Genomic DNA, 23,380 nt, shown 5'->3' with positions numbered 1-23,380 from the left:
AAACATAGCATGACTGAATAGAAAAATTAAAATGGTCAAAGAGTAAAAGAGTATGCACATTAGAGTAAAGTGTGTTTGAGATTTTATATGTAATAATATTTAACTGTGCTCAAACACATTGCTCTGTACAGTGCAAAGCTCTTCTTTTTTGTTGGCATAAACGTTACTATGAACCCTGGGCATTTCTGGGAGAGTTCATTTGCACTGCAAAATATATTTCCCTTACTTGAGGCAGGTGCTTAGAAGTATGCAGAAGCTGATTATCTCTCATTTAAGTACTAGCTAAAGAAGATTCTTCCATCACCATAGAAGTAATATTTGCAGTGATGGTGATGATAATTTATAGTAATAACGCAAAGCTAAGACCTTTCAAGCTATAGTTTGGTTGAGTCCAGTTCACAGGTAAATTTGACCAATGCTAAAGTCAAACAGCACGCTGATAGATAAATCATGTTATGGTTTACCATTGTGTGTGAACCAAGCTATTTCATTGCATGTAGCAATTTTCATTGTAATATCATGATGATAACTGATACAGATATGTATAATTCTGTAAATTCTGAAAGTCTTTTAGATTTTGAATCAGTGGGTTGGATCCAACATAAGCCTGCTGCCAGTAGAAGGACTTCATTTATTTGGTGATAGAGTAGGGAGAAGCAATCTTCGGCCATTTTTCTTTCCTTATCCAGTCCTCTATGCTTCCTGAAAATCTGCTCTGGAATGCTGAGTAACCCTGCAAAATAGTGGTGGAGGTTGTAGAAACAGGCAGGAGGTTCTGTCAGTGGGAGAGGACCAAGTGGCATTCATCTTAGGGGCTGCTCCTTCTGGATATAATCTGCTGGATTTTAAAGGAAAAATACCAAGTAATCTTACTACTTTTACTAGGTTCCTTTTTGGATAGTACTTCACCACTTCTGGCAATAGCTGCATGTACAGCACTGGGGGAAATCGGCAGAAATGCACCCTTGCCCATCCCCAGCGAAGGCAGTGGATTTACAAAACTCCATCTTGTTGAAAGTTTACTGGCCAGAATTCCCTCTGGCAAAGAGACCAATAAGGTAATATTTTGCGAAATTGTTACAGTCCTCCTGTGGTTAAAAGATCTTCATTCAACCTCTCAGGTTTTTTGCTTGCCTTGTTTGATAGTATGTTAATTTTTACTTAAAGTTAATCAATTGAGCTCTAACTAATGACAAGGTTGTTGTTGAGGCAAATCCTTCAGCTGGATTGCATATACTCTTTGCATGGATTTGTTTGCATAGAAGCCTGAAATACAGCACTTGATACACTGTAAGCCCAGTCCATTGCTAAATGTTCCCTTCATTTAATGCAGTTATCTGAATTAAGTAATGACTGTTCTGGAAACTTTATGTAAGAGATCTGTTCCATACAAATTTCAGATGGAGCGGAAGTTTTAACATTAGTTATCCCAGAACAAGAATGTGGTGTCAGTTCTCCCACTCTGTGTTCAAATTGTACCCTTCCCCACAAAGTCTATTGTTTCTTTATCCTTCTGCAAGCATAGTGAATCCCAGGTACCTACAATTTCCTTTACTCACATTCATAATTTTACACCTTGCTTTCTCTCTTTGCTGTCATACTGTTGCTATTAATATTGTGATTGTTATGTTTTATATATATATATATATATGTATAATATTTATAAATATAATAATAAACATATACTAATTTTATATAGTTCTTCAGCAAGCTGAATTACGTATGTTAGAGAAAATGAATAGCAGGCTTTATCCACAGATTTGGATTTCAAGAATATCAAAACTGTACCCAAATTAATGTTTGAATATTAGATTATGTGTTTGTAATGTAATGCTAAAAATAAGATTTGGGGTAGTCTTTCATCGTAGCTCTGCTCAGTGTGAATGAGTGGAGCTGATGTACATAAAATATTTTTGGTCTTTCCTCTTTCTCTCTTGCAAGTGTATACCTTTTCTTTCTCCGGTAAACCCTTAACACAGTTTGGCATCAGCACTGAAATCTTAGCATTGATAATGTCTAGTTTAAACTAGTACAGAGTCCTCGACTTACAAGCATTTGTTCAGCAACTGTTCAAAGTTATGGCAGCGCTGAATAAAGGGACTTATGACCGGTCCCCAAAGTTATGGCCATTGCAGCACCCCCACATTCACATGATCAAAATTCGGGCACTTGGCAGCCTGCCTGCAGTTATGACCACAGGGGCACTTCAACTTGCCTCACCCCCTTTATCTCCCCCCCCATCTCTGCCCTTTTGGCTCCCTGCACTCCGCAGCCCCTGCCGCCCTAGCTGACCTTCACTGTCTTCTTGCCCCCACTGCTGACCAAGCATGCCCAGCCTGGCTCTTTGCAAGGCAGCTGCTGGCCACACGAGGCTTTCTTCCCAAGGTCATGCATGGTGGTTTCCTTGCAAGACCTGGGAAAGATGGCCTCACATGGCCAGCAGCTGCCTCGTGAGGGGCCAGGGCAGGCACGCCTCATGAGCAGCAGGAGCAAGAAGACAGTGAAGGTCAGCTAGGGCGGTGGAGTGTAGGGCAGCAGGGGCCTCAGAGTGCAGGGTGGCTGGGACTGGGCTGGGCTGGCTGTGGTTTGACAGGGCGTGGTGGCTTTCTGCCACGCTGCTGGGGCTTCTTGGGATGCAGTAGCTTCATGCTGCACTACAGCTTAGGAACTTCTTGCAGCCCCAGAGGTGGGGTGCACCAGGAAGCCCCTTTGCACCATGCTGCTAGGCTGGGCTGGGGCTGGGCTTCACGCTGTGGTGCAGGGGCTTCCTGGCATGGCTGGGACTTCCAGGGATGGTTGCAGCTTTGCACTGTGCTGCAGCTCAGGGGCTTTTTCCAGCCCCAGAGCTGTGGCGTGCCAAGAAGTCCCTGAGCTGCAGTGTATTCTTTCTCTGACCTTCCTGAGCTCACGCTGCATCGTAGCACCCCCTCTGCCCCAACTCATGTGTGGCCTGCATTGGTCCTCCCAAGCCTCCCCCATTGCCCCTGCGGCACCTCCATGCTCCTTACTTGGGATTCCCGTCTCTTCCTGCTTGATGACCCGCACTTCTTGGGTTATGACGGCAACTGGGACCTGGGGTTGCCATTGCTAAGTGTTGCAGTCATGTCATGTTGCACTTTACAACCACATTGCTTAGTGACAGAAATTTCAGTCCCAATTGTGCTCGTAAGTTGAGGACTACCTGTATTCAAACTTTGAAGTGCAACTGTAAATATACAGTTAGTCCTTGCTTAAAGACAGTAATTAGGACTGGAATTTCTGTCGCTGAGCCATGTAGTCATAAAGTATGACATCACGTGACCGCATCACTTAGTGATGGCAATCCCAGCAGTCCCTGGTTGCCATTGTTAAGTGAGGACTGTGCAGGTTGTTAAGTGAGGACCTCACATGATTGCATCTTCTGACTTCTTGCCAGCTTCCCCACTGACTTTGCTTGTGGGAAGCTGGCAGGGAAGGTCACAAATCATGATCACATGATCATGGGGCACTGCGACTGTTAGAAACCCATTGCTGAGTGCCCTGATCATGTTCATGTGACTGCAGGAGTGCTCCAACGGTCAGAACTTCAAGGAATAGTTGTAAGTACCACTAGTTCAGCACCATAAGTTTGAATGGTTGTTAAGTGAGGATTACCTGTACTCAAAAAATTGTAAGTTTAGCTTGAGTACAATTGACTTTCATGCAACATTGCACTAGTAGTTTGTTTGTTTTAACAAAAAGGGGATGGGGTAATTTGAATGGAAGAAGGAGTGGTATATAAGAGGAAGAAAGAGGTATGAAAGCATGTCTACCTCCAACTTTGCAGCTGGTAATATAAACCTTATGGACTTCTGAAATTGGGAGAAAGTTTTCCCATTTTAACATAGCAGATTTTAAAATAACTCTTTCTCACTCTTCCTTTCCCTCCCCCCTCCCATATTTTTAAGATGAAAGAAAGAGCTATTCAAACACTAGGTTACTTTCCAGTGGGGGATGGAGACTTTCCTCATCAGAAGGTACTCTTGCAAGGATTAATGGATTCTGTAGAGGTAATTATTTAATCGTACTCTTCAAATATATATTTGACGAAAGGCTTGCTTTTATTAATTCATGCCAATCTCTTAAATTGTGTCCTTAATTTTTTGTTCCATTATTTTTCCCTGCTTATAAATGTTTGTAAATGTTGAAAGTAAAAGATTTCTAGTTTAGGGAAACATCACCAGTGCCATCCAGTGTATAATTATTCTTTATGGTTGTGCTACGGTGAGGAAGCACTGATGCCTTGAACAAGAACTTTCTCTTGAGCCTCGCCCTCCTATGTTTCTACATTTTTTGAGAGGTGCAAGAAAAAATGCCCAGGCCCTGAGTGTCCTTTCCAACAACTGACCCATCGGTCCTTTGGAATCATTGAAATGATTCCCTTTTGCTGCAGAGTTTTGTTTCCATATGTCTTGCTTCTAATTTAAAATGGATTGAATCTATTCTAGTGTGGTGCTGCTAAGCTATATGGAAGACCTTGGGGCTTCAAGATTCCCATTCCCCCCAGATAATAGAAGAATGCTAAAGTTTTCAAGGGTGGGGATGGGTGGGTGGAATCAGCATCCATCAACCATTGGTTAAAATTAAGCATCGGCAACTTCTATCTATTCCTCCTTTTATTTTTTTTAATTTTATTTATTTAAATAATTTATATGGCTGCCCATCTCACAACAGTGACTCCAGGCAGCATACAAATATTAAAATCCAACAATTAAAAATGTTAACCCATGATGCCCCAGGTAAATGATCCAATCACCAAGAAAAAACCATCAACAAAGCTAGCCTAACTTCCTGGCTTGAAAGCCTGGGGAATCTTGTGGCCCTTGGAGTGCCCCTATGGTCGTGATGGCTGAAAATGAATAGCACAGTACCCTGCAACTTTTAGTTGGGAAATAGATGAAAATAATGCTATGATACTTGAAATAACTCTGATTTAAATGCAGGAATGAAGTGATGCTTTTTCAAATCAGCTGACAATTTCATCCTAGCATTTGTAATGAAGTGTACTGTATCTTCTTCCTCATAATAGGTTGCAGCAGGTATCTTGCCTAGAAAATACAGTTAGTTTTGCAAGTGAGCAAACTGAAATTTTGTTTTGTTGTGTGTTTCTCAGGCCAAGCAAATTGAGTTACAGTTTACAGTTGGTGAAGCTATTACCAGTGCTGCAGTAGGGACCAGTTCTGTAGCTGCCCGTGATGCATGGATGGTAGCTGAAGAAGAGTATACTGCTCCTATTGGTAGGTTTGGGCATAGGAGTATCTAACAAAATATTTCAAAGACCAGTTTTAGTTTCTGGTGAATAAGAAGAGAAGCATCTGTTGTTGAACAAATCCAGATTGAAAGATTTCTATTAAGCCTTCGCTTCCATTGTTATTCTGGCTTTTGAAAAGTCGCTTGATATGGAACCTGCTTCAGTATAGCTTTTAAACCTACAATTAGCTTTATACTTGTGATTGATAATAGAATGTACTCAGCCAAACTACAGCCTGAGTTCCAAAACTAATCTAGTATCTGTGATGACCTAGAAGGCAAATACGCATTTTATATCCCAGGGTAGGTTGTAATGATTTTCTATCCATTCGTGTTAAATATTTATGTGCTACTTTCAGGTAAACGTAGCCTTCTAAAGCATATAACACCAATATTAAAAAATTTTTTAAAATCAATATATTAAAAGGCTAACAACAGAATCAGCTTTTCTATTCAATCTGTCAGCTTGAAACTAAATTTTTGTATTAAAAAGTGCTGTGTTCTTGATTTATGCCTCTTGTAAAATCTAGTATAATAGGCATGGTATTAGATTGCTTTGGGAAATATTGGAAAGATTGATTAAAAAGAGAGAAAAGGAACTTCATGTGACAAAGTAACCCATATAGCCCTTATTTGTGTAACACTGTAAACCTTTAAAATGCTGCATCTTTTGGTAAGTGCAAGTGCACATGAAAATACCTGAAATTGGACAAACGTCCAGAATTTGGATATGGAATTTTTATAGGCAGAACCATGAATATTTAAACTGAAAACATTGCTAGCGAGGCTCTATTTTCCAATGATTTTATTTGTATTATATTTACCTTCTTCTCTGCAATGGTTTAATTGCAACAGATGTGAAAAATAATGATGTGGTTCCCTGGGTCCTGGACATCATTTTGAATAAACATATCATCAGTCCCAACCCTCACATAAGACAAGCATCCTGTATTTGGCTTTTATCACTGGTGAAGAAGCTGAGTGCCCACAAAGAAATTAAGGTAAGAAGAAAAACCAGTGTCCCACTCCTTTTTTTTTTTTTTTTTTTTTTTGAGGAATTTGATTTAGATGACCTGTGATCTCATGGTGCATTCTTTTGTCCTCTTGCCTATCTTTTCTGAATTCTTATTTTTCTACTTGTTCTGGAAGCGCACTGTCTTGCTGGGGAAAAGGGATAAAGGTCCATTAAGGGTATGTTGGTTTTTCCAAAACTCATAGGAAAGTATAAGGAATTTGTCTGAGTCTCACACTTTATTGCTCTGACAGTGATGTTGAATGATTCTCGTATTAGCTTGGAAAAGATCTGCATGCTCTGACCCCTAATCATATTTCAGAGGTTACCTCAATCCTTCTACAGGGGGTATCAGAAACTGAGGATCTGTCATGGGTTGCGTTCCTTCAGGAGTAAACCATCAAGGGCTTTGCACCAAATGTTCTCCCTTGCTCACAGAGCAAGCCAGGAAAGGGGCAAATTACTCTTTATTAGGAGTGGGATTTTGTGGGATTTTGAAATTGGGCTTTAAGTAATAGGTATAAGTTAGAATCCTCTTTTTTTTCTTTCGTAGTCACATCTCAAAGACATTCAAACTGCATTTGTATCTATTTTGTCTGACAGTGATGGTAAGTAGGATTGTACCTGCATAATTTTGTTTGTTGATTAAAAATGCAGTTCTTTATTAGAAGCAAAAGTGGTTAGGCCTTACAGATGCAGGAAAAAATAGCTTTTAATGCACAATTTTATTATTTAAATTGTAACTTGTTCTAAAAACTCTGAAGTTTGATACTGAAATTATGTAGTGCCAATGCATAGTATTATTAGAATTTAAATTCAAAATATATCCTAGTTGTGATTTTTTAAAAAATTCCTCATATATTTGTCCAAGTAAAACATTATTTTATAAAAACAAAATATGAATTATTACTCTTGAGCTTGGCACTATGCCTGTTTTCAATTACGTATAAAAATGAAATATGTTGCTGTTGCTGAATATCACTGAGAAAACAAAGGCTTGGTAGCATTAGTAGAGAAAATGGAAACCAAATTGTGGGTTCTAAATAGATGGTGGCTTTCAATATAATTAATTCCAAAGTTGTATGTTTAATCTGGGAGGAAAAAATATTGACAACTATTGACGGGTTGATTTCAAAAATCAACAACAGAAAGTAGTTCAAGTGATTTCTGTTTGATCTGAACTGTGGTCTTAGTGGGGACTGAAACCAGTGCATACGCTATAGGAGTTTATAGTACTACTGATTACTATAGCAAAATGGGAAGCATAGCTGAGAGTTTTTGCTTGTTTGTTATTATTTAATAGTTTAGGCATTTCAAGTACAACTGCTTTTCTCTTAAATAAGAACTTCCAGTCTGCTGAACTTTCTGTTATTTCAGGCATTTTTCTGTTATTTCAGGCATTTTCAGCCTGACTAGAACTTCTTCCCTGTTGTGACTTAACAGTCTCAGAGGAAACTCTGCTTATTATTCTTTCCTAAGGAGATGGCTTTCTGGCATTAACATTTCTTGCCTTGTTTTTAGGAGTTCCATTATTGCTGTGTGTTTGCATTTATTTATTATTATTTTGAATGGGTAAATGTGGTTGAACTGGTATTGTACTGGTTAATATTTGGGCATGGGGAGACCCAAATACAGATCTAATAAATCAGTGTGGTAAGATTTAATTTGCTTTCTGTTTTTTATAGAACTCAGTCAAGATGTTGCTTCCAAAGGCCTTGGCTTGGTATATGAGCTTGGGAATGAACAAGATCAACAGGAACTAGTTACTACACTTGTTGAAACTCTTATGACTGGGAAAAGGTATTTTAGAGAACCCTTATTGATGGAATATATATCAGGAGGCAGGGAATAATCAAATAGGGGATTAAAAGTAAGTGTGTTTAAATATAAAGCAAGTTTGGACGAATGCTTAGGAAGATCTAAATCCTTCTGCTCATATCTCCTATGAATAGCATGAATCAATGTGATTTTTTTTAAACCTAAAAGTATTAGATGCATTTGCCTTCTTCCCATGTGGCAATCTATAATTTGATCTGAATATATTACCCTTTGATGCAACCTATTTGGGACTTGTATCCTAAATATTTTGGGGAATAAAAAGCATCTTACCAGGTTGTATAGGGTAGCGCAGAATGGTTTTGAAAAAGCAGTACATTCCTTTTATCTCTCCTGTGATATGTTTATATTAATAATGTTTCTTGTAACATCTATATAAGATGATATGTTCAGATACTTAAATTAAGCCCTTTTAAAATAGTCAAAATCCTGCCCGTTATTTGTTGGCATATAAGCGAACAGTTGAATCCAGACTCTTCTCCCTCCTTTTTACAAATAGAAAATTAGTTGAATAAATAGTTCCAGTTATAATAAATTTAAGAGGGGAGTCCTATTATGCAAGGCCCATTTGCAGTGGTGTTTCTACATCCAGGTGGAAATTTTTTTTTAAAGCATCCCTAGCTCCAAAGTGCACAAGTATTCTGTAATGAATCATAACCCCTTCTCTATCCAATTGATTTTGAGAGGTAGATCTGCATAAAAATGACAATAAATCTGACATATGTAAGTGAGCAGAGCCACTGCAGGAGGGCATAATCTGGTCCCAAAGAGACATAAAATTAGTCTCCTTCACAAGCTTTCCTATAATAGCACACTCTCTTTCCAGAATCAAGCATGAAGTGACTGGGGAAACTGTGATGTTCCAAGGCACAGGCCTTGGCAAAACTCCAGATGGGTAAGCTCATTGAATAATCATGCTATTTGTGAGCCATTGTGTTAGTTTAATTTAATCTCTGGTGTAGGTATCACTGGTGATCTGCAGAGGTACTACATGTAATTCCTGATATGAGCATAAAGCAGTTTGTTGAGATTGCAAACTCTTGCAAGATTTTTGGCATTCTGTTTTCAGATCTCACAGAAATTCAGGTGGGAGTACTAAAATCTCATGAGATTTAGTTATTTTCACATTTAAGCCTCTTCTTTACATTAAAGTGCTTAAGGATAGCGGTTGGGAGTCTCTTGTCCATGACCAAATTTGGCCCATCAGTTCTCTCCAAGCGTTCCATTGAAGGCTTCTCCCCAGAAACCAGTTCCTGAGAAAAGGACTAGGAATCAGCTTTATGGGGAGCCATAGTTCAAAGGCACTTGTTCATCTAGCAGAGCAGTTCTCTCAACTGCTCAGCTGTTCCTTGAGCAATAGGAAAAGAGAAAGTCATGACATATTTATACCATTATGACAAGTAACAAGAGGTGGGGCAAGTAAGGCTCTGAAATGATCAGGGGCAGGTGGGCCATTGCCACCGATGTCCTTATTTCAAGTGTGGCATATCCAAATAAGCTGCCACCTCCAATCTTTCCTAAGGGGCATAGAGAATGGAAGGCGCTGCAAAGACTGGGAGGGACAGTTCAGTTGTAAAAACTGTGCTTGAAACCATGGCGTTGGTAGTGGCAGCTAAGCAGAGGTCAGCAAAAGAGGACACTGTGAAGATTGCCAGTGCCCAAGTTAAGTGGAGAACAGGTTAGAGGAGTGTGATGTACCAGCCTTGTCCTACTTGTCAGAAAAGCCTCTGTTACTGTTTGTTAGGGCTGAAACATTTTTTGGATTTTAGTTCTGTTTAGTTCTGGAACAGTTTGCCAGAACATCTGAGGCACCACGTGTTTGTTTCAGGTCTGAGACAAAATGTTTGTTCCATTTTGTGCACTCGCCTCTTAAGCATTGGGTCCAAGGGGCAAATGTCTCCTGTTAGGGAACTGTGGTTCTCTGTCTCTGGTAGCCAAGCATCGACTAGAGGCAGCGAGGATGAGAAGAAAAAGAGAATGATAGCCTTACCCGCTCTTAAATTTGGACCTGTGCTGAAGCCTGCAGAAAGCCAAAAAAGAACACAGACAGAAAAATGCTCCATGTCCTGCCTCTAAAAGCATGGCTGTACTAATTCTGAAAGATAATGGTTTGCTTATTCAATTTTACAGAATATGGAATTGTTTCTGTTTCAATGGGAAAATGTGTTCGTGTTACTGCATAATTGTCTTAACGATTTTGGTTTAAATCTTTAATTAAAACATTACTTTGACCCCCATCTCTAAGTATCACTTTATGATCATTTCAGCAAAATAAGACATTTAAGAAGTAGCATTAATCATCTGTTTCTGTTTTCCCAAGCCAGGGTCTTTCTACTTATCAGGAGCTTTGTTCACTTGCAAGTGACCTCAACCAGCCAGATTTGGTGTATAAATTCATGAATTTGGCCAATCATCATGCAATGTGGAATTCTCGGAAGGTATTTGCATGTAGTGGGAATGGCAGAACACTAGAAACAATAAACCACAGCAGCTTCAGGATCACGTTGGAAGAATATATCCCCTATTCTGAATTCTGATTTGAAGCCCAGCACTATGGACTCCCACTAATTAGGATAATTAGATAATCTTGGAACCTCATTGCAGACCCCCTGGGCCATTCTGTATAGCTGAAATCCAAGAGGCTGGGCTCTGTCCGGGTATTGGCCTTCTGCATTCCCACACATTACCAGTTACGTGGGAGCCTTACACAGAACTGCTGCTGATTCGTATACAAAATACACAATGTCCATTTTGCTAGTGTTGAATATTTTCTGTTACCAGAAACCTGAATGAGCATAAATGGGATACTTAAGTGTCATGTAACAGTTTTTGTTCTTTGTTTTCTCAGGGAGCAGCTTTTGGCTTTAATGTGATTGCTACCAAAGCTGGGGAACAGCTGGCTCCTTTTCTTCCTCAGTTGCTTCCTCGTCTCTATCGATACCAGTTTGACCCCAATCTTGGGATTCGACAGGCTATGACCAGCATTTGGAATGCACTTGTTACAGACAAATCTGCTGTAAGTGGACACAGGATAGTTCTGTCCCAATCTTGTCACTTTCTTTCCATTCAGCAGTCACAGCTTAAAGATAAACATAAACTTAGCTGGAAATTCTCTTAAATGAGAAAAAAATTCTAAGGGAAGCCTTGTAGGAGAAAAATAACGTCTTTTGCTAATTGTAAGATGCACAGGGTCTATCTTGAGTGAGGAAAATATGTCAAATGTTTGTTTTTTCTTATTCAGAACATCAATTAACCTAAAGAATGTATCATTCTTGGGTACTGGAAATTAGCAAAATGACTCCGTAGTATGCATTCCGGTGGCTATTAGAAGTTATTAAAAGTGCAGAGTGGTGGTGGTGGTCTTATTTTCTTAATGTATTATTTATTTGTAACATTTCTAATAATTGTTGTAAGCCATCCAGAGTAGCTTTTCTGTGAGATGGGCAGCTATACAAATTAGATAGATAGATAGATAGATAGATAGATAGATAGATAGATAGATAGATAGATAGATAGATAGATAGATAGATCATGGATAAAACATTCCCAAATTATGAATACAATTTGCAATGAAAACAATTTCCTATATACATTGTTTAGCCCTCACTTGTTTAAGTAAGTACATGTGAAAAGGCTTTCTGAGCTGTTACCTGCCTGCATCAAGGATTGCAGTTTGCATCACATTTGACTGTCCTTATTGTCTGTTTATCTGAAAAGGGCATGTGATATATGTGAATATACATGTAACTACTGTAGTGTGAGAACATGTGACTACTAGTAGTTTTTTTATCTTTTCTGTATGTGGCAAAATGGGTTCATTCTATTCTATATAAAGGTTAACCTTTAGCACAAAGAACAAAATCCACATAGGAAAATCACTGTGTGAGAATGATCTGAACTAATTTATCATTTTAGCCCATTTTGATTTCTTCTTCATGTGATGCTACTGGATGATAACATATACCAAACAATAAAAGGTTTTAAAGATAATAATTTATGGATTAAGATTCTGCGTCATTGTAGTTTATAGTAGGATTATAGAACATTATCCCTATAAATATTTGTTCAGTATCTTCACTATTTTGATGTGGGGATGCTGTTAATAATTACAATTATTTTCCACTTGTTCAGGTGGACAAGTACATGAAAGAAATTCTTGATGATTTAATAAACAACCTGACTAGCAATATGTGGCGAATTCGAGAGTCAAGGTATGCATTTCTAAAGTCAGTTCGTTATTTAAATAAAGAAGTTGGTGTTTTGAAAATCCAGAATTATTTGTATATTTTCCCTGTATTGGATTTTCAGGATTTATTTATGCAATTTTGCCAGTTATGTGGGCTATACATTTTGGGGCTGGGTGTGGGATCCTGATAGAGTACAAATATTTGGAAGTAAGTCATATGAGTTAGCAGGAAGGCTTAATTATGAGTAAACAGTATTATATTTTTGTTTGTTTTCTACGATATGATTTAAGGTGATATCAGCTGTACTAAATAATTATATATCTTTTGACAGTTGATACAGTAACATTAGGGACTTTGCAGAATACCATCCCTAATATTTAATTAAAAGGGGAATTGTATGTAAATAATTGTGCTAAACTGTAGTGGATAAGCTTTGCCTTTGCATGCACATGCATGCACACTCCCACACAGCCTAGTCTTCAGCTCTGCTGTGGCCATGAGCAAGAAAATATTTACTGTGTTGTAGTACTAAATGAATTGTGGGTACTATTAAATATGGTTTGTTTAAAACAAGTCATCTTGAACTATGAGGCTAGATATAGATGAAGACATAGTCACATCAAGTGTTTCCTTAGAAATAGAGAACATGTTATAAGTATAAATTATTCTAAGATTGCAAATTGTTAAGAAAAGGGAGCTTTAAAATGGGGATTAATTCTACCTTAAGAAATATAAGTGCATAGGCATTACTGCCTAGCAGTTATGTTAGTTCTTTCAAGTTTCCAAATAATCTATATGTTTTGGGAAGCCGAATTTATTTTATTTTATTGAAACTTCTTATTGTTGAAGAATTCTAATTAAACTCTTGCCACAGCTGTTTAGCACTAAATGACTTGCTAAGAGGAAGACCTTTGGATGACATTATTCATAAACTTCCAGAAATATGGGAAACTCTCTTTAGAGTGCAAGATGATATAAAGGTACTAAAAAAATTCATTTTCTGGTATTGGGGAAATTACTATAATCTCTGTAGGCAAGAATGGCTATTGACCAATAATGCATGTATGCTTCTTCCAGTGTTGTGCTGGGAATTTCTAGAACTCAACACCAATCAACTTGAATTTATATTAGAGTTTATTTGCTCCTGGATGATAAAACATTTGGCATTTGTGGAATTTATAGTCTGTTTTGGTTTTCATGGCAAAGATATCTCAGCTTTATGAATAAAAGGGAAACACTTAGAAAGCTACAAGACAACTTCAGTTTTCTGAGATTCTCTGAGGATCAAGAAGGTGTGAACAAACTCTTCTTGCTCTGGAGCTGAGGAATAGGATGTTCTATGTACTAGTCAATGTTCAGTGTACTAGTCATGCTATGTATTGAAAAGCATTTGTAGAGCACCAAAGGAGTCAGATAGACATCAGTTATAAAACTTGTTCATCACAGTGAGCGTGTATATTATAAAAAATACTTTTCAGTGGTTTAATAAAGTAGAGATGTAAATTGAATATATTATCTCTAATTGAGAATAGTTTTGAGGGTTCAAGTTTTTTGTCTAATATTGTAGCATCTTAGTATTCTTATTAATGTAATAATTCTGTTATTTACACTACTGAAGATATGTTTAAATGTTTGGTGAAACAATTGTTATGTAGTTTTAACTGAGAGGAAATATTTAATGCATTACAACTGTAGAAATGGGAATGAATGTGGAGAGAATCAAATCTTCCACTCCTGGTCTAAATGCCTCTCACTAAAGTTGCTGTTAAATCCAAGGGAAAAATAAGCATTTTTCCAATGTGATGTTAACCAGGTCTTTGTATACAAGCGTGATTTAGACTGGAGAAGACTATAAAAGGGGACAAAGGGTAATTGCTGCCTCAGTGATGGTGGCATATTCCAATTTTAAAGCTGCCCATTTTAAGCCCATTAAAATAGCTATAAAAACTGCTGAATTATAGATTTCCTGTTTATGCTGTAGCTTGGCATCTTGAGCATCATTGGTCAGTAAATTGCCAAAAGGAGCTTTATGAGTACAGTGGTACCTCGAGATACGAACGCCTCTACTAACGAACTTTTCGGGTTACGACCAGCTCCGGCCGCAAAAATTTACCTCGATGTGCGAACTCTGCCTCGGGGTACGGTCATTTTTCCGCCCTGACACGTCCGCGGCCATTTTTCCGCCCCTGACACGTGGTCCGCGGCCGTTCTCCTGCCGCACCGCGTGGCGCCCAGCCGTTCTCCCGCCGCGCCCAGCTGTTCTCGCGCCGTGCCGCGCCCGGCCGTTCTCGCACCGCGCCACGCCCGGCCTTTTTCCTGTGGTGCTGCGCCTGGCCGTTCTCCCGCCGTGCCGCGCCACGCCCGGCCTTTTTCCCGCTGCGCCGCGCCCGGCCATTCTCCCGCCCCTGACGCGTGGTCCGCGGACGCCAGAACGGATTAACAGTAATTACATTGAACCTTATGGGAAAATTTGCTTCGGGGTGCAACCAAATTTGGAGGGCGGAACGGATTAACCGGATTTACATTGAACCCTATGGGGAAATTTGCGTCAGGTTACGACCAACTCGGGATACGCCCAGAGTCATGGAACGCATTAAGTTCGTATCCCGAGGTACCACTGTATTACTGCTTATTGGAAAGGTAGGATATGCACATTTTGTAATTTTTGAGCAATACGAGACTTTTTTTGTTGGCAAAAGCTAATATTAGTGCTAAATCTGTGTTGACATGACTTCTCTGTAATCAGAATTCACTTTATGCCTGTATAGTTGATTGCTGGTGAATTTAAAGCTGCAGTGTGTTCATGTGTTTCCCCTCCCTCTCATTCTCCTTCTCTTTTTCTTTCTGTAAAACAGGATTAGCAATGTTACCCTTTGCAAGCTTTGTATATACAACGCCTTGATATCAAGTAACGTGGATTTTTAAGGGGTTTTTTTCTGGATCCCCAAACAATTAACTTTGTTGGGAAAAGAGATTTCTATTTCCTTGAAAATACACATCATCAAGACAAAAACATTCCATTAATAGTGTCTGAAATTAAAATTAAAAGCTTAAAGAAAAATTTATCCTCCCCCTTTTCTTTTTCAGGAATCTGTACGAAAGGCAGCAGAGTTAGCCCTGAAAACATTAAGTAAGGTACAGTCACATAATCATTCCAATAACTACAAGAATTTTACATCATGCTATGACTCAGTTTGAGCCATATTGTAAAGGATTTCTTCAGAACATCTGGGCTCATAGTGGATCCCATCTGCCATCTGCATGTTATCTTTTATTTTAAGGTGTGTGTGAAGATGTGTGACCCATCTAAAGGAGTTGCAGGCCAGAAAACAATAGCTGTACTGTTGCCATGTCTTCTTGATAAAGGAATGATGAATACAGTGACTGAAGTGCGGACCCTGAGGTGTGTTATCATTACATCTATTTCTTCTCTTCTCAGTTTCCAAATCTCATATCAAGAAACAATTTCAGCAGAAGGACTTTACCTACCATTCTTTCTCTTCTTAGCTGAAATTAAAAAATGAGTATTTTTACAATAATTCTTAGCTGAAATTAAAAAATGAGTATTTTTACAATAAATGATAATTTCTAGATTCCTCTATTGTAGTTCCCCATGATTTGCTTAAGCGTGATTAACTGAATCACAGTTGGCTGGGTTCACACCACCCACTAAACTGTCAACCATAATTTATGAACCACAGTGGCTGGATTTACGAAATATGCTTAACTGAAATCTTTTAAGCTTAGGTGCAAAAATCATCACATCAAATAAGAGTTCTAACAGTTGCTACAACCAGCTGTGGAAAGATCCATTCTAACTTGCTATAAGTACAGCCACTGAAAATGAGTAGACTTCTTGGTGACATGGACATTTATGGCCCAGAAAGTAGATAATATAAGCTTCCTGGGGATTTGCTGTATTTATCTTTTGAACTACTTTGTTTTAGCTAATAGAAGTTCATTTCTATAGCAGATTGTCTTCTGACACCTAAACAATATTCAGTAAGTGGTTGGATAGATTACTACTAGTGAAGAATAATACTAATGTGTGTGTCTTGTCTTCCATGTTTTTATTTATAGCATTAATACTCTGGTGAAGATTAGTAAAAGTGCTGGGGCCATGCTGAAACCACATGCACCGAAGCTCATCCCAGCTTTGTTGGAATCCCTGAGTGTGTTGGAGCCTCAGGTACTCAATTACTTGAGCCTGCGTGCCACAGAGCAAGAAAAGGTAAGGGCACTGTTAGCTAAGAAGATGGTTGAAGTTTAACAGTTTCTCATTTATAAAAAAAATTAGCTATTCTGTGGTGAAGGCTATCTAGCACGGGAGGGAATGTGATTGGTTACACCATCAATTATTTTCATACAGTTAAGGAGCTATGAACATATTTTATTTTTTAATTAAAATAAGTTATATTAATTAGCTTACTTAACTTGTAAATACTGGTTAACTAAAAATATGCTTGATTATTAATGATAATTATTCCTCTTTCCCTTTTTAAGGAATATTTATTTGTCTTTTCAATGACTCTTTAACATAATATTGCTTGCTATCATGCATCCATACAGGCCTTCTGTTTTCTCTTGGTACCTTTCAAACTGTAGTTTTTAATCTTTTTTTTTTTTTGGTATCTTTTAGGCTGCAATGGATAGTGCAAGACTAAGTGCTGCTAAATCCTCCCCAATGATGGAAACTATAAATATGGTAAGAACTGGTATAAGAAAGGTTTTGCGTAAAATGAAGCTGTCCAAGGAGGATTTCAAGTAATAATGAAATTATTATGATTATGATTGATAGCAGAATATTGGTACTACTAATTATTTCATTTAGTAAAAGAAAGCTGGTGTTACAGCAGGAAATTATTCACCTCTAATAATATCTTGATCAGTAACCAAGAAGACAAGATTCCCAAGGTTGTTTCATGAGCTTCTGAACCAGGCTAGCCTTTCTGCCATTACAGGGATGCAAATAAAGTAAGGGGTAAAGTAGCCCGAAACACTGAAGACACTTCCCTCCACACACTCACATACACACATACTTGTTTTTTGCCCCTATGTAATTTCCATCATCAGGTCACCCACTGAGGCTCCTGGACACCCCAAAAATGTTAAGTGGCTATCAGCTACCATACGTTCCTTCTTGTGAGTTCAATTCAGTAAAACTTGGATCTACAAGTTCCCTATGCTCCAAAAGCTGTAAAGAGGAGATAGAACTATTCTAGACATGTCTTCATAAAGGAAGGAAAGAAAATAGTGATTATCAGTTCTGTTTTATGATAGCTACACTTTGAAAATTGATGGCTAAACAGCCATTGATAGAAACTAAAACGTTTCTTCAGAGAAAGTACTAGATAAAAGTGGATGTATTTTAAGTTGCTGCAGCTGCAGCTCCAGCAGTTGGAGCATATGGGCTAGTATGTCACGATTTTTTTGCCTGCACTGCATTTGGGAATGCAGTGGTCCGTATATTAGCAAATCAAAATCACTGTAATCATAACATGTTTTACGGTCACTACACTGATTACCAATAAGTTTCTAGGTGCGTTTCAAAGTGCTGGTTTTGATTTATAAAGTTCTACATGGCTTGGCATTGAGGAACAGGACCACCTTCTTCATAAAAAAGCAATCTACCCAACTTGTCCATTGTTTACTTGCCATCAACATCTTTTAATGGCTCTCAGGTAGGCAAAGTGAAGGGGCTGAGGCTTGCAGGCAGTGATTTTTGGTTGGAATCTCCGTATTGTGGAACAACCTCTCTCTGGAGGTTAGGCTAGAAGCCTCATTTTGGGCCTTCTGGAAATGATTAGCTGGGGAGTGAATGCTTCTATTGTGCTCTAGCATGTTTGTATTGTTATTGGTTTTCAGGTTTTTATAATGTAGACTGCTGGGAGTAATTTCTAAGTCTGGCAGTATTTAAATTCCACAAATAGTTATGTGATCTCAGTCCTAAGTTCATCTTGTCTAGTATTGCCAACATCAGTTGGTAGAATTCTCTGGAGTTTTAGATAATAGTCATGTAAAATAAGATTACTTTTATTGGACAAAAAGGAAATTAAATGTGCAACTTCTTCCGCACACCCCTTTTATGATCCTAGGCAAGCGTTTCTCAACCTGATCCCTTCCAGATTTGTTGGGAAGTGTAAGAGATGGAAAACCAAGACATCTGGAGGGAGTGGGCTTGCACAGCTGCTCATGCATTGATCTAAGAGCATCATATTGTTTTTGAAATTCAATAGATTACTTCTTCCTTGTTAAAAGTGTTCCACAGGATAGAGCTTCAGTAATAGTACTTTGAAATGGTGATTTCCAACATTTTAGCTGGACTGATCTAATTAAGGAATTGTGATCACACTGATGTGATTTAAATGCTTGAAAATATTGCTACAACTGTGTAAGTGGAAGGCAACAGAAAATACGTATGTGTTATTTTGCTAACTTCGAAAGGAAATTTATGAAGTATACCCAATGGGGTCTACAGGCAGGATAAGAAATTTCAAGATGATGGTCAAAACCCCAATTCTTTTGAACATCCTATGACATTTTATGCATATCCAAAGGGATGGGACTTCAGTCACGCAGTGGCAATCACCATCTTGGCCTTTTTTTTTTTTACCATCTCCTGTCCCTCAGTATACCTTAAAAAAAAAGTTTACATTTTTTAAAGAGTATTTTTCTCCCAGCACTGATATATTGGGAAAAGGGGTATAAATATATGTAGGGAATAGATGTGTGCATGTGTTTGTATGTACACACCGACAGGGATCACAAAATATTTCTGATAGTACCTTGTATTTTGTGAAATGACCAGTTTTAACTAAAGTTTGTTTTGTATTCCCACTTTTTATTTATTTAGTTAATTCAATTTTGGCACCACCTGACTCCAGAAGTCTCTGGGCGGCTCACAATTAGTAGTGTGTCAGAGCTGCCTTTCATCAGGCTATGGTAGAATTTCCAGTAACCTCACTGTGAAGGATTTTCCTTACACAGATTAATGATCAATAAAGGAATTTCATCTAGGCTAAGTTTTTACTCTTCTTATCAATGTGGGTTTTTCAGGTGCTAAATTAGAACAATTAGACCCTAAAATTTATGTTTACTAACTAACCTTGTTCACAGATTTAGTTTAAAAACTGTCCTCATTCATTCCTGCAGGACTAAGATGTAATAATCTTTCCCTTCCTCCTCCTTTTCACTTTGATTCCCTTCTCAACCAGAAACTGGATATATTTCTGCTAAGTTAATGATAAAAGCAGTTGGAGGAGAGCAGTACAGGAGCAAAAGTGGCAGAAAGAGAAAGAGTTACAATGCCTCTCATCTGCATATAATACTCTTCTTCTGCCACTTTGCAGTTGACCTTGATTCCCATGCCAAGATCTGTCTTTGAATGGCTCGATTTGCCTTAATTCTTCCAGCAGAGTGTTAATGAGCAGCTTGTGAGCAACAATCTAGTAATAGATTTTGATTTTCTTATTTGTTTGTTTCTCTAGTGCTTGCAATATTTGGATGTGTCTGTCTTGGGAGAGCTGATTCCTAGGCTCTGTGAACTGACTAGAAGTGGAATAGGCATTGGCACTAAGGTATGCTTATGTTTCCAGAGAGAGAGGGTTTTGCAAAAAAGTTGGGAATGATAAGCATATATTGAATTTTGCATTGCTACCAAAATAGGTGTTTCTATATCTATGTAATTATAAATACATAGTGATTTTATCCTGTGATGAAAGTGAGTACAGTTTATGAGACCAGCCCAGAGATGAGATGCTGAGGACCCATGCCTAATCCATAAGGGTGGCAAGTTCAGGAGGGAAAGTCAGAAAAGATCAGTAGCGTTATGCAGAAGGTGATGCAGTTGTATGGCATCAATTATGTCTTCCTTGGCAGTGACATTGGTTGTGTGTGCTGTGGGGGCACTGCCATTGCCATTCTACTGAGGTTAACAGTGACTATGAATATGAGGAAGTCTCAGTGCTAGGGGAAGGATTAATTTGTCCTATATTTGTTCAAAGTAGGCATCACTGTTCAGTGGGCTTGTTTCTAAGTACAGGTAGTCCTCACTTAACGACCACAATTGGGACCTGAATTTTCATCGCTAAGTGATGTGGTTGTAAAGCAAATCATCATGTAACCGCTTCACTTAGTGACCACAATCCTGGCACTCCCAGTTGCTGTACTTAACTGAGAATCGTGGGGAGTTAAGTGGAGGGAATTCTAGGTGAGGAGTGTGGGGGTGCCGCAGTGGGGTGGAGGTGGCCCTGGGAGGCCCGGCGCAGGCCGCACACGAGTTGAGGGGCACTGCAGTGCAGTGCAAAGCCGCGGCCACCCCAGAAGCCTCAGCTGCCCCAGCCTGGCCCAACAGCACTTACGACTGCAGGGGCATTGCAACTCCCCCCCACCTGCCTATCTCCCCCCCCCCCCAGCCTATGCTATTTTGGCCGCCCTGTGCAGTGGCACTCAGCAGCAGCCCTGGGGCTGAGGCTGAAGTAGTGGCCTGGGGCTTTCAATAGCTGCCACCATTCCTCAGGCCTCTACTTCAGCCCCAGCGCTGCTGCTGCCAGCGAGAAATGGTCAAGCCTCATACCACGGCCAGCCATCCCAACACCATTGCGCAAAGCCTCAGTTGTCCCCACTGCCTTGCATTCCACAGGCTCTGCCGCACCCAGCTGACCTTTGCCGTTTTACTCCCACTGCTGACGAGGTGCACATGGCCTGACCCTACTGTATGCGAGGCAGCTGCTGGCTGTGCCAGCCCTTTTTCCCAAGGCTGCTTGCACCATTCTCCAAGCTGCTCACACAATTCCTTCTCCAAATCATGTGCCCCATTCCTTCTGCAAATTGCACATCCCATTCTCACGTTCCTTTGGAAACCATCTGGTCTTTCCCAGGTCTCATAAGAATGGGCGTGCTATTTGATGAATGGCAGGAGCCCTGTTATCGCAGTGGTTCGGAAGATCTCATCCTCCAAATCGCACCCTGTTCCTTTTCTGCATTCCATTCTCGCAATTATTTGGAAACCTGGTCTTCTCCAGGTCTCGTGAGAATGGGTATGCTATTTGGAGAAGGAATGGGGTGCCAAGTGCCCGAATTTTGATCATGTGATTTTGGGGGCCTGCAATAGCCATAACTTCAGACTTGGGTCATAAGCTCATTTTTTCAGCACCGTTGTAATTTTGAATGGTCACTGAATGAATGGTTATTAAGTGAGGACTACCTGTAAACGTGTAGGCATAAGCTTGGTTTTCACCCAGAAGAATAAACAAATCTGTACCTTTCTTCTTTTTGCTCTTTTCAGGGTGGCTGTGCTAATGTAATTGTGTCACTAACTACTCAGTGCCCCCAAGATTTGACACCATATGCAGGTAGGTTTTTAGAGCCACATTTTCTTCCTTTTTAGCCTTGGCTGATTTATTCTTGTCTTTTTGCAGTTGTAAATAAACCTCAAAACATTACTAATCTGCAAAAGGTTTTCCTAATCTGCTATGAGGATTTTGAACCTCTGTTTCAGCTTTTATACAACACATTTGAACAAAGTGGTGAACGAAGGATAGAGTATTGCTCCTCCCCATTGGAGGACAGACAGGAAGTTATTAAATACAAAGCTGCCTTTCCCATTACGTGGATTTAAGTCAGAACAAAGCCAAAATTCAATGCCCTTAGTCAACAGTGAGCTCCTTATTAGAACTGATTATGGTTACAAACCAGTATGGAACCCTGTTCGAAGAAAATTACATTACTGTAATATTGGTAGTCCAGCTCTGCTTTTTGTTGTTTTGAACTACAAGGTATGTTGTAATTGGCCAGAGTAGTTGTGGGGTACTTTATGTCCCATCTTTTTTATTGTATTTATTGTATCAGAAGGTTTGGGAATTGACTTTTTACTTGCCTACATAGAGATTGACAGTTGATTACTAAAATAATTTCCTCTCTTGAATAGGTAAACTCATGAGTGCTTTACTTAGTGGCCTAACTGATCGCAACAGTGTGGTGCAGAAGACTTTTGCATTTGCCTTGGGACATTTAGTTAGAGTAAGTCATGCTTCCTCAGTTTTGAGATTTTTCTATCTGGTTTTGTGTGTTCAGAAGTGACATGAGTTTTTCTGTTGGTTTTTTTTTTATTTTAAGACTTCAAGAGACAGCAGCACTGACAAATTGCTCCAGAAGCTCAACAGTTGGTACATGGAGAAGGAAGGTATGGGCTTAAGATAAATATTTTTAAATTTTATTTATTTATTTATTATATTTATCCCTGCCCATCTCCCCCAAAGGGGGGACTCTGGGTGGCTTACAACTAATTAAAACAATAAATAAAATACAATTACATAAAATCTAAAGCTATGTAAAAATATTGTAACTTAAGTTAAATATTTTTTAAATGTTTAGTTTCTCGTAGTATATGTGATGAATATGACATTGCTATTACTTTTATTTTGAAATCCAACCTGGATAGGTTAAGATTTGCTTTTCTTGGTTAGCATGCTAAGTTTGCTAAAGCAGCTTTTTCTATCTTAAAATACTTTCATTTTTCCAATGATATAATGTTTAAGAGAAAATCCTTTTGTAAAATCCATTCAGAAGTTCTGTTATTTGAAAACTTGTTACATTCCTTGAATCAATAAATATGATTCACTTTATTCTCTGAAAATCCAACTCATCTCATTACATTGGCAATTGCTGTTGAATTCTAGGTTGAAAAATAGCTTAGCTTAGTCCTGAACCCACTGAATGGTCATTTTCCAGCTGTCTGATCAAAATTATTTTGATTTAACTTGTCAAAGCCATCTATTCATCAATTTGATAGATTGAAAATGCTATAAATAAGAATAATACAGCTAGTCCTTGAGTTACGACCAATTCGATTATTCGAAGTTACAGTGGCACTGAATGAATGGTACTTATGCCCAGTCCCTGAAGTTACAGCCATTGCAGTGCCCCTGCGGTCATGTGATCAAAATTCAGGTGCTTGGCAACCCACCCGCACTTATGACAGCAGGAGCATTTCATCTCCCCCCAACCTCTGCCCTTTTGGCCACCCTGCACAGTGTCACTCCTTGGTGGCAGCACTGGGGCTGAAATAGAGGCCTGA

At 38.9% G+C, this 23,380-nt stretch overlaps 1 protein-coding gene across 2 annotated transcripts in view; it reads left to right on the top strand.

Annotated features, from left to right (window-relative positions):
• Window positions 1-23,380, top strand: part of ECPAS (Ecm29 proteasome adaptor and scaffold) — an 83,249-nt gene that overhangs the window by 41,403 nt on the left and 18,466 nt on the right. For both annotated transcript variants that reach the window (XM_088130367.1, XM_088130368.1), the window contains exons 23-41: window positions 886-1,058; window positions 3,927-4,028; window positions 5,132-5,255; window positions 6,124-6,269; window positions 6,834-6,888; window positions 7,966-8,080; window positions 8,943-9,011; window positions 10,437-10,554; window positions 10,965-11,132; window positions 12,248-12,327; window positions 13,178-13,283; window positions 15,391-15,438; window positions 15,585-15,706; window positions 16,384-16,534; window positions 16,943-17,008; window positions 19,791-19,880; window positions 21,590-21,656; window positions 22,232-22,323; window positions 22,420-22,486. In XM_088130367.1, the coding sequence (XP_087986493.1) occupies window positions 886-1,058; window positions 3,927-4,028; window positions 5,132-5,255; window positions 6,124-6,269; window positions 6,834-6,888; window positions 7,966-8,080; window positions 8,943-9,011; window positions 10,437-10,554; window positions 10,965-11,132; window positions 12,248-12,327; window positions 13,178-13,283; window positions 15,391-15,438; window positions 15,585-15,706; window positions 16,384-16,534; window positions 16,943-17,008; window positions 19,791-19,880; window positions 21,590-21,656; window positions 22,232-22,323; window positions 22,420-22,486 (1,959 nt within the window). The remainder of the gene's footprint in view (window positions 1-885; window positions 1,059-3,926; window positions 4,029-5,131; window positions 5,256-6,123; window positions 6,270-6,833; window positions 6,889-7,965; window positions 8,081-8,942; window positions 9,012-10,436; window positions 10,555-10,964; window positions 11,133-12,247; window positions 12,328-13,177; window positions 13,284-15,390; window positions 15,439-15,584; window positions 15,707-16,383; window positions 16,535-16,942; window positions 17,009-19,790; window positions 19,881-21,589; window positions 21,657-22,231; window positions 22,324-22,419; window positions 22,487-23,380) is intronic.

This window comes from Python bivittatus, unplaced genomic scaffold (assembly GCF_059951505.1).
Source record: "Python bivittatus isolate LINGU-HERP-01145 unplaced genomic scaffold, Pbiv_v1 ctg000850_np1212, whole genome shotgun sequence".
Classification (NCBI taxonomy): domain Eukaryota; kingdom Metazoa; phylum Chordata; class Lepidosauria; order Squamata; family Pythonidae; genus Python; species Python bivittatus.
The sequence above is the reverse complement of the archived record's forward strand: the minus strand, read 5'-3'. Positions and strand labels throughout refer to the sequence as shown.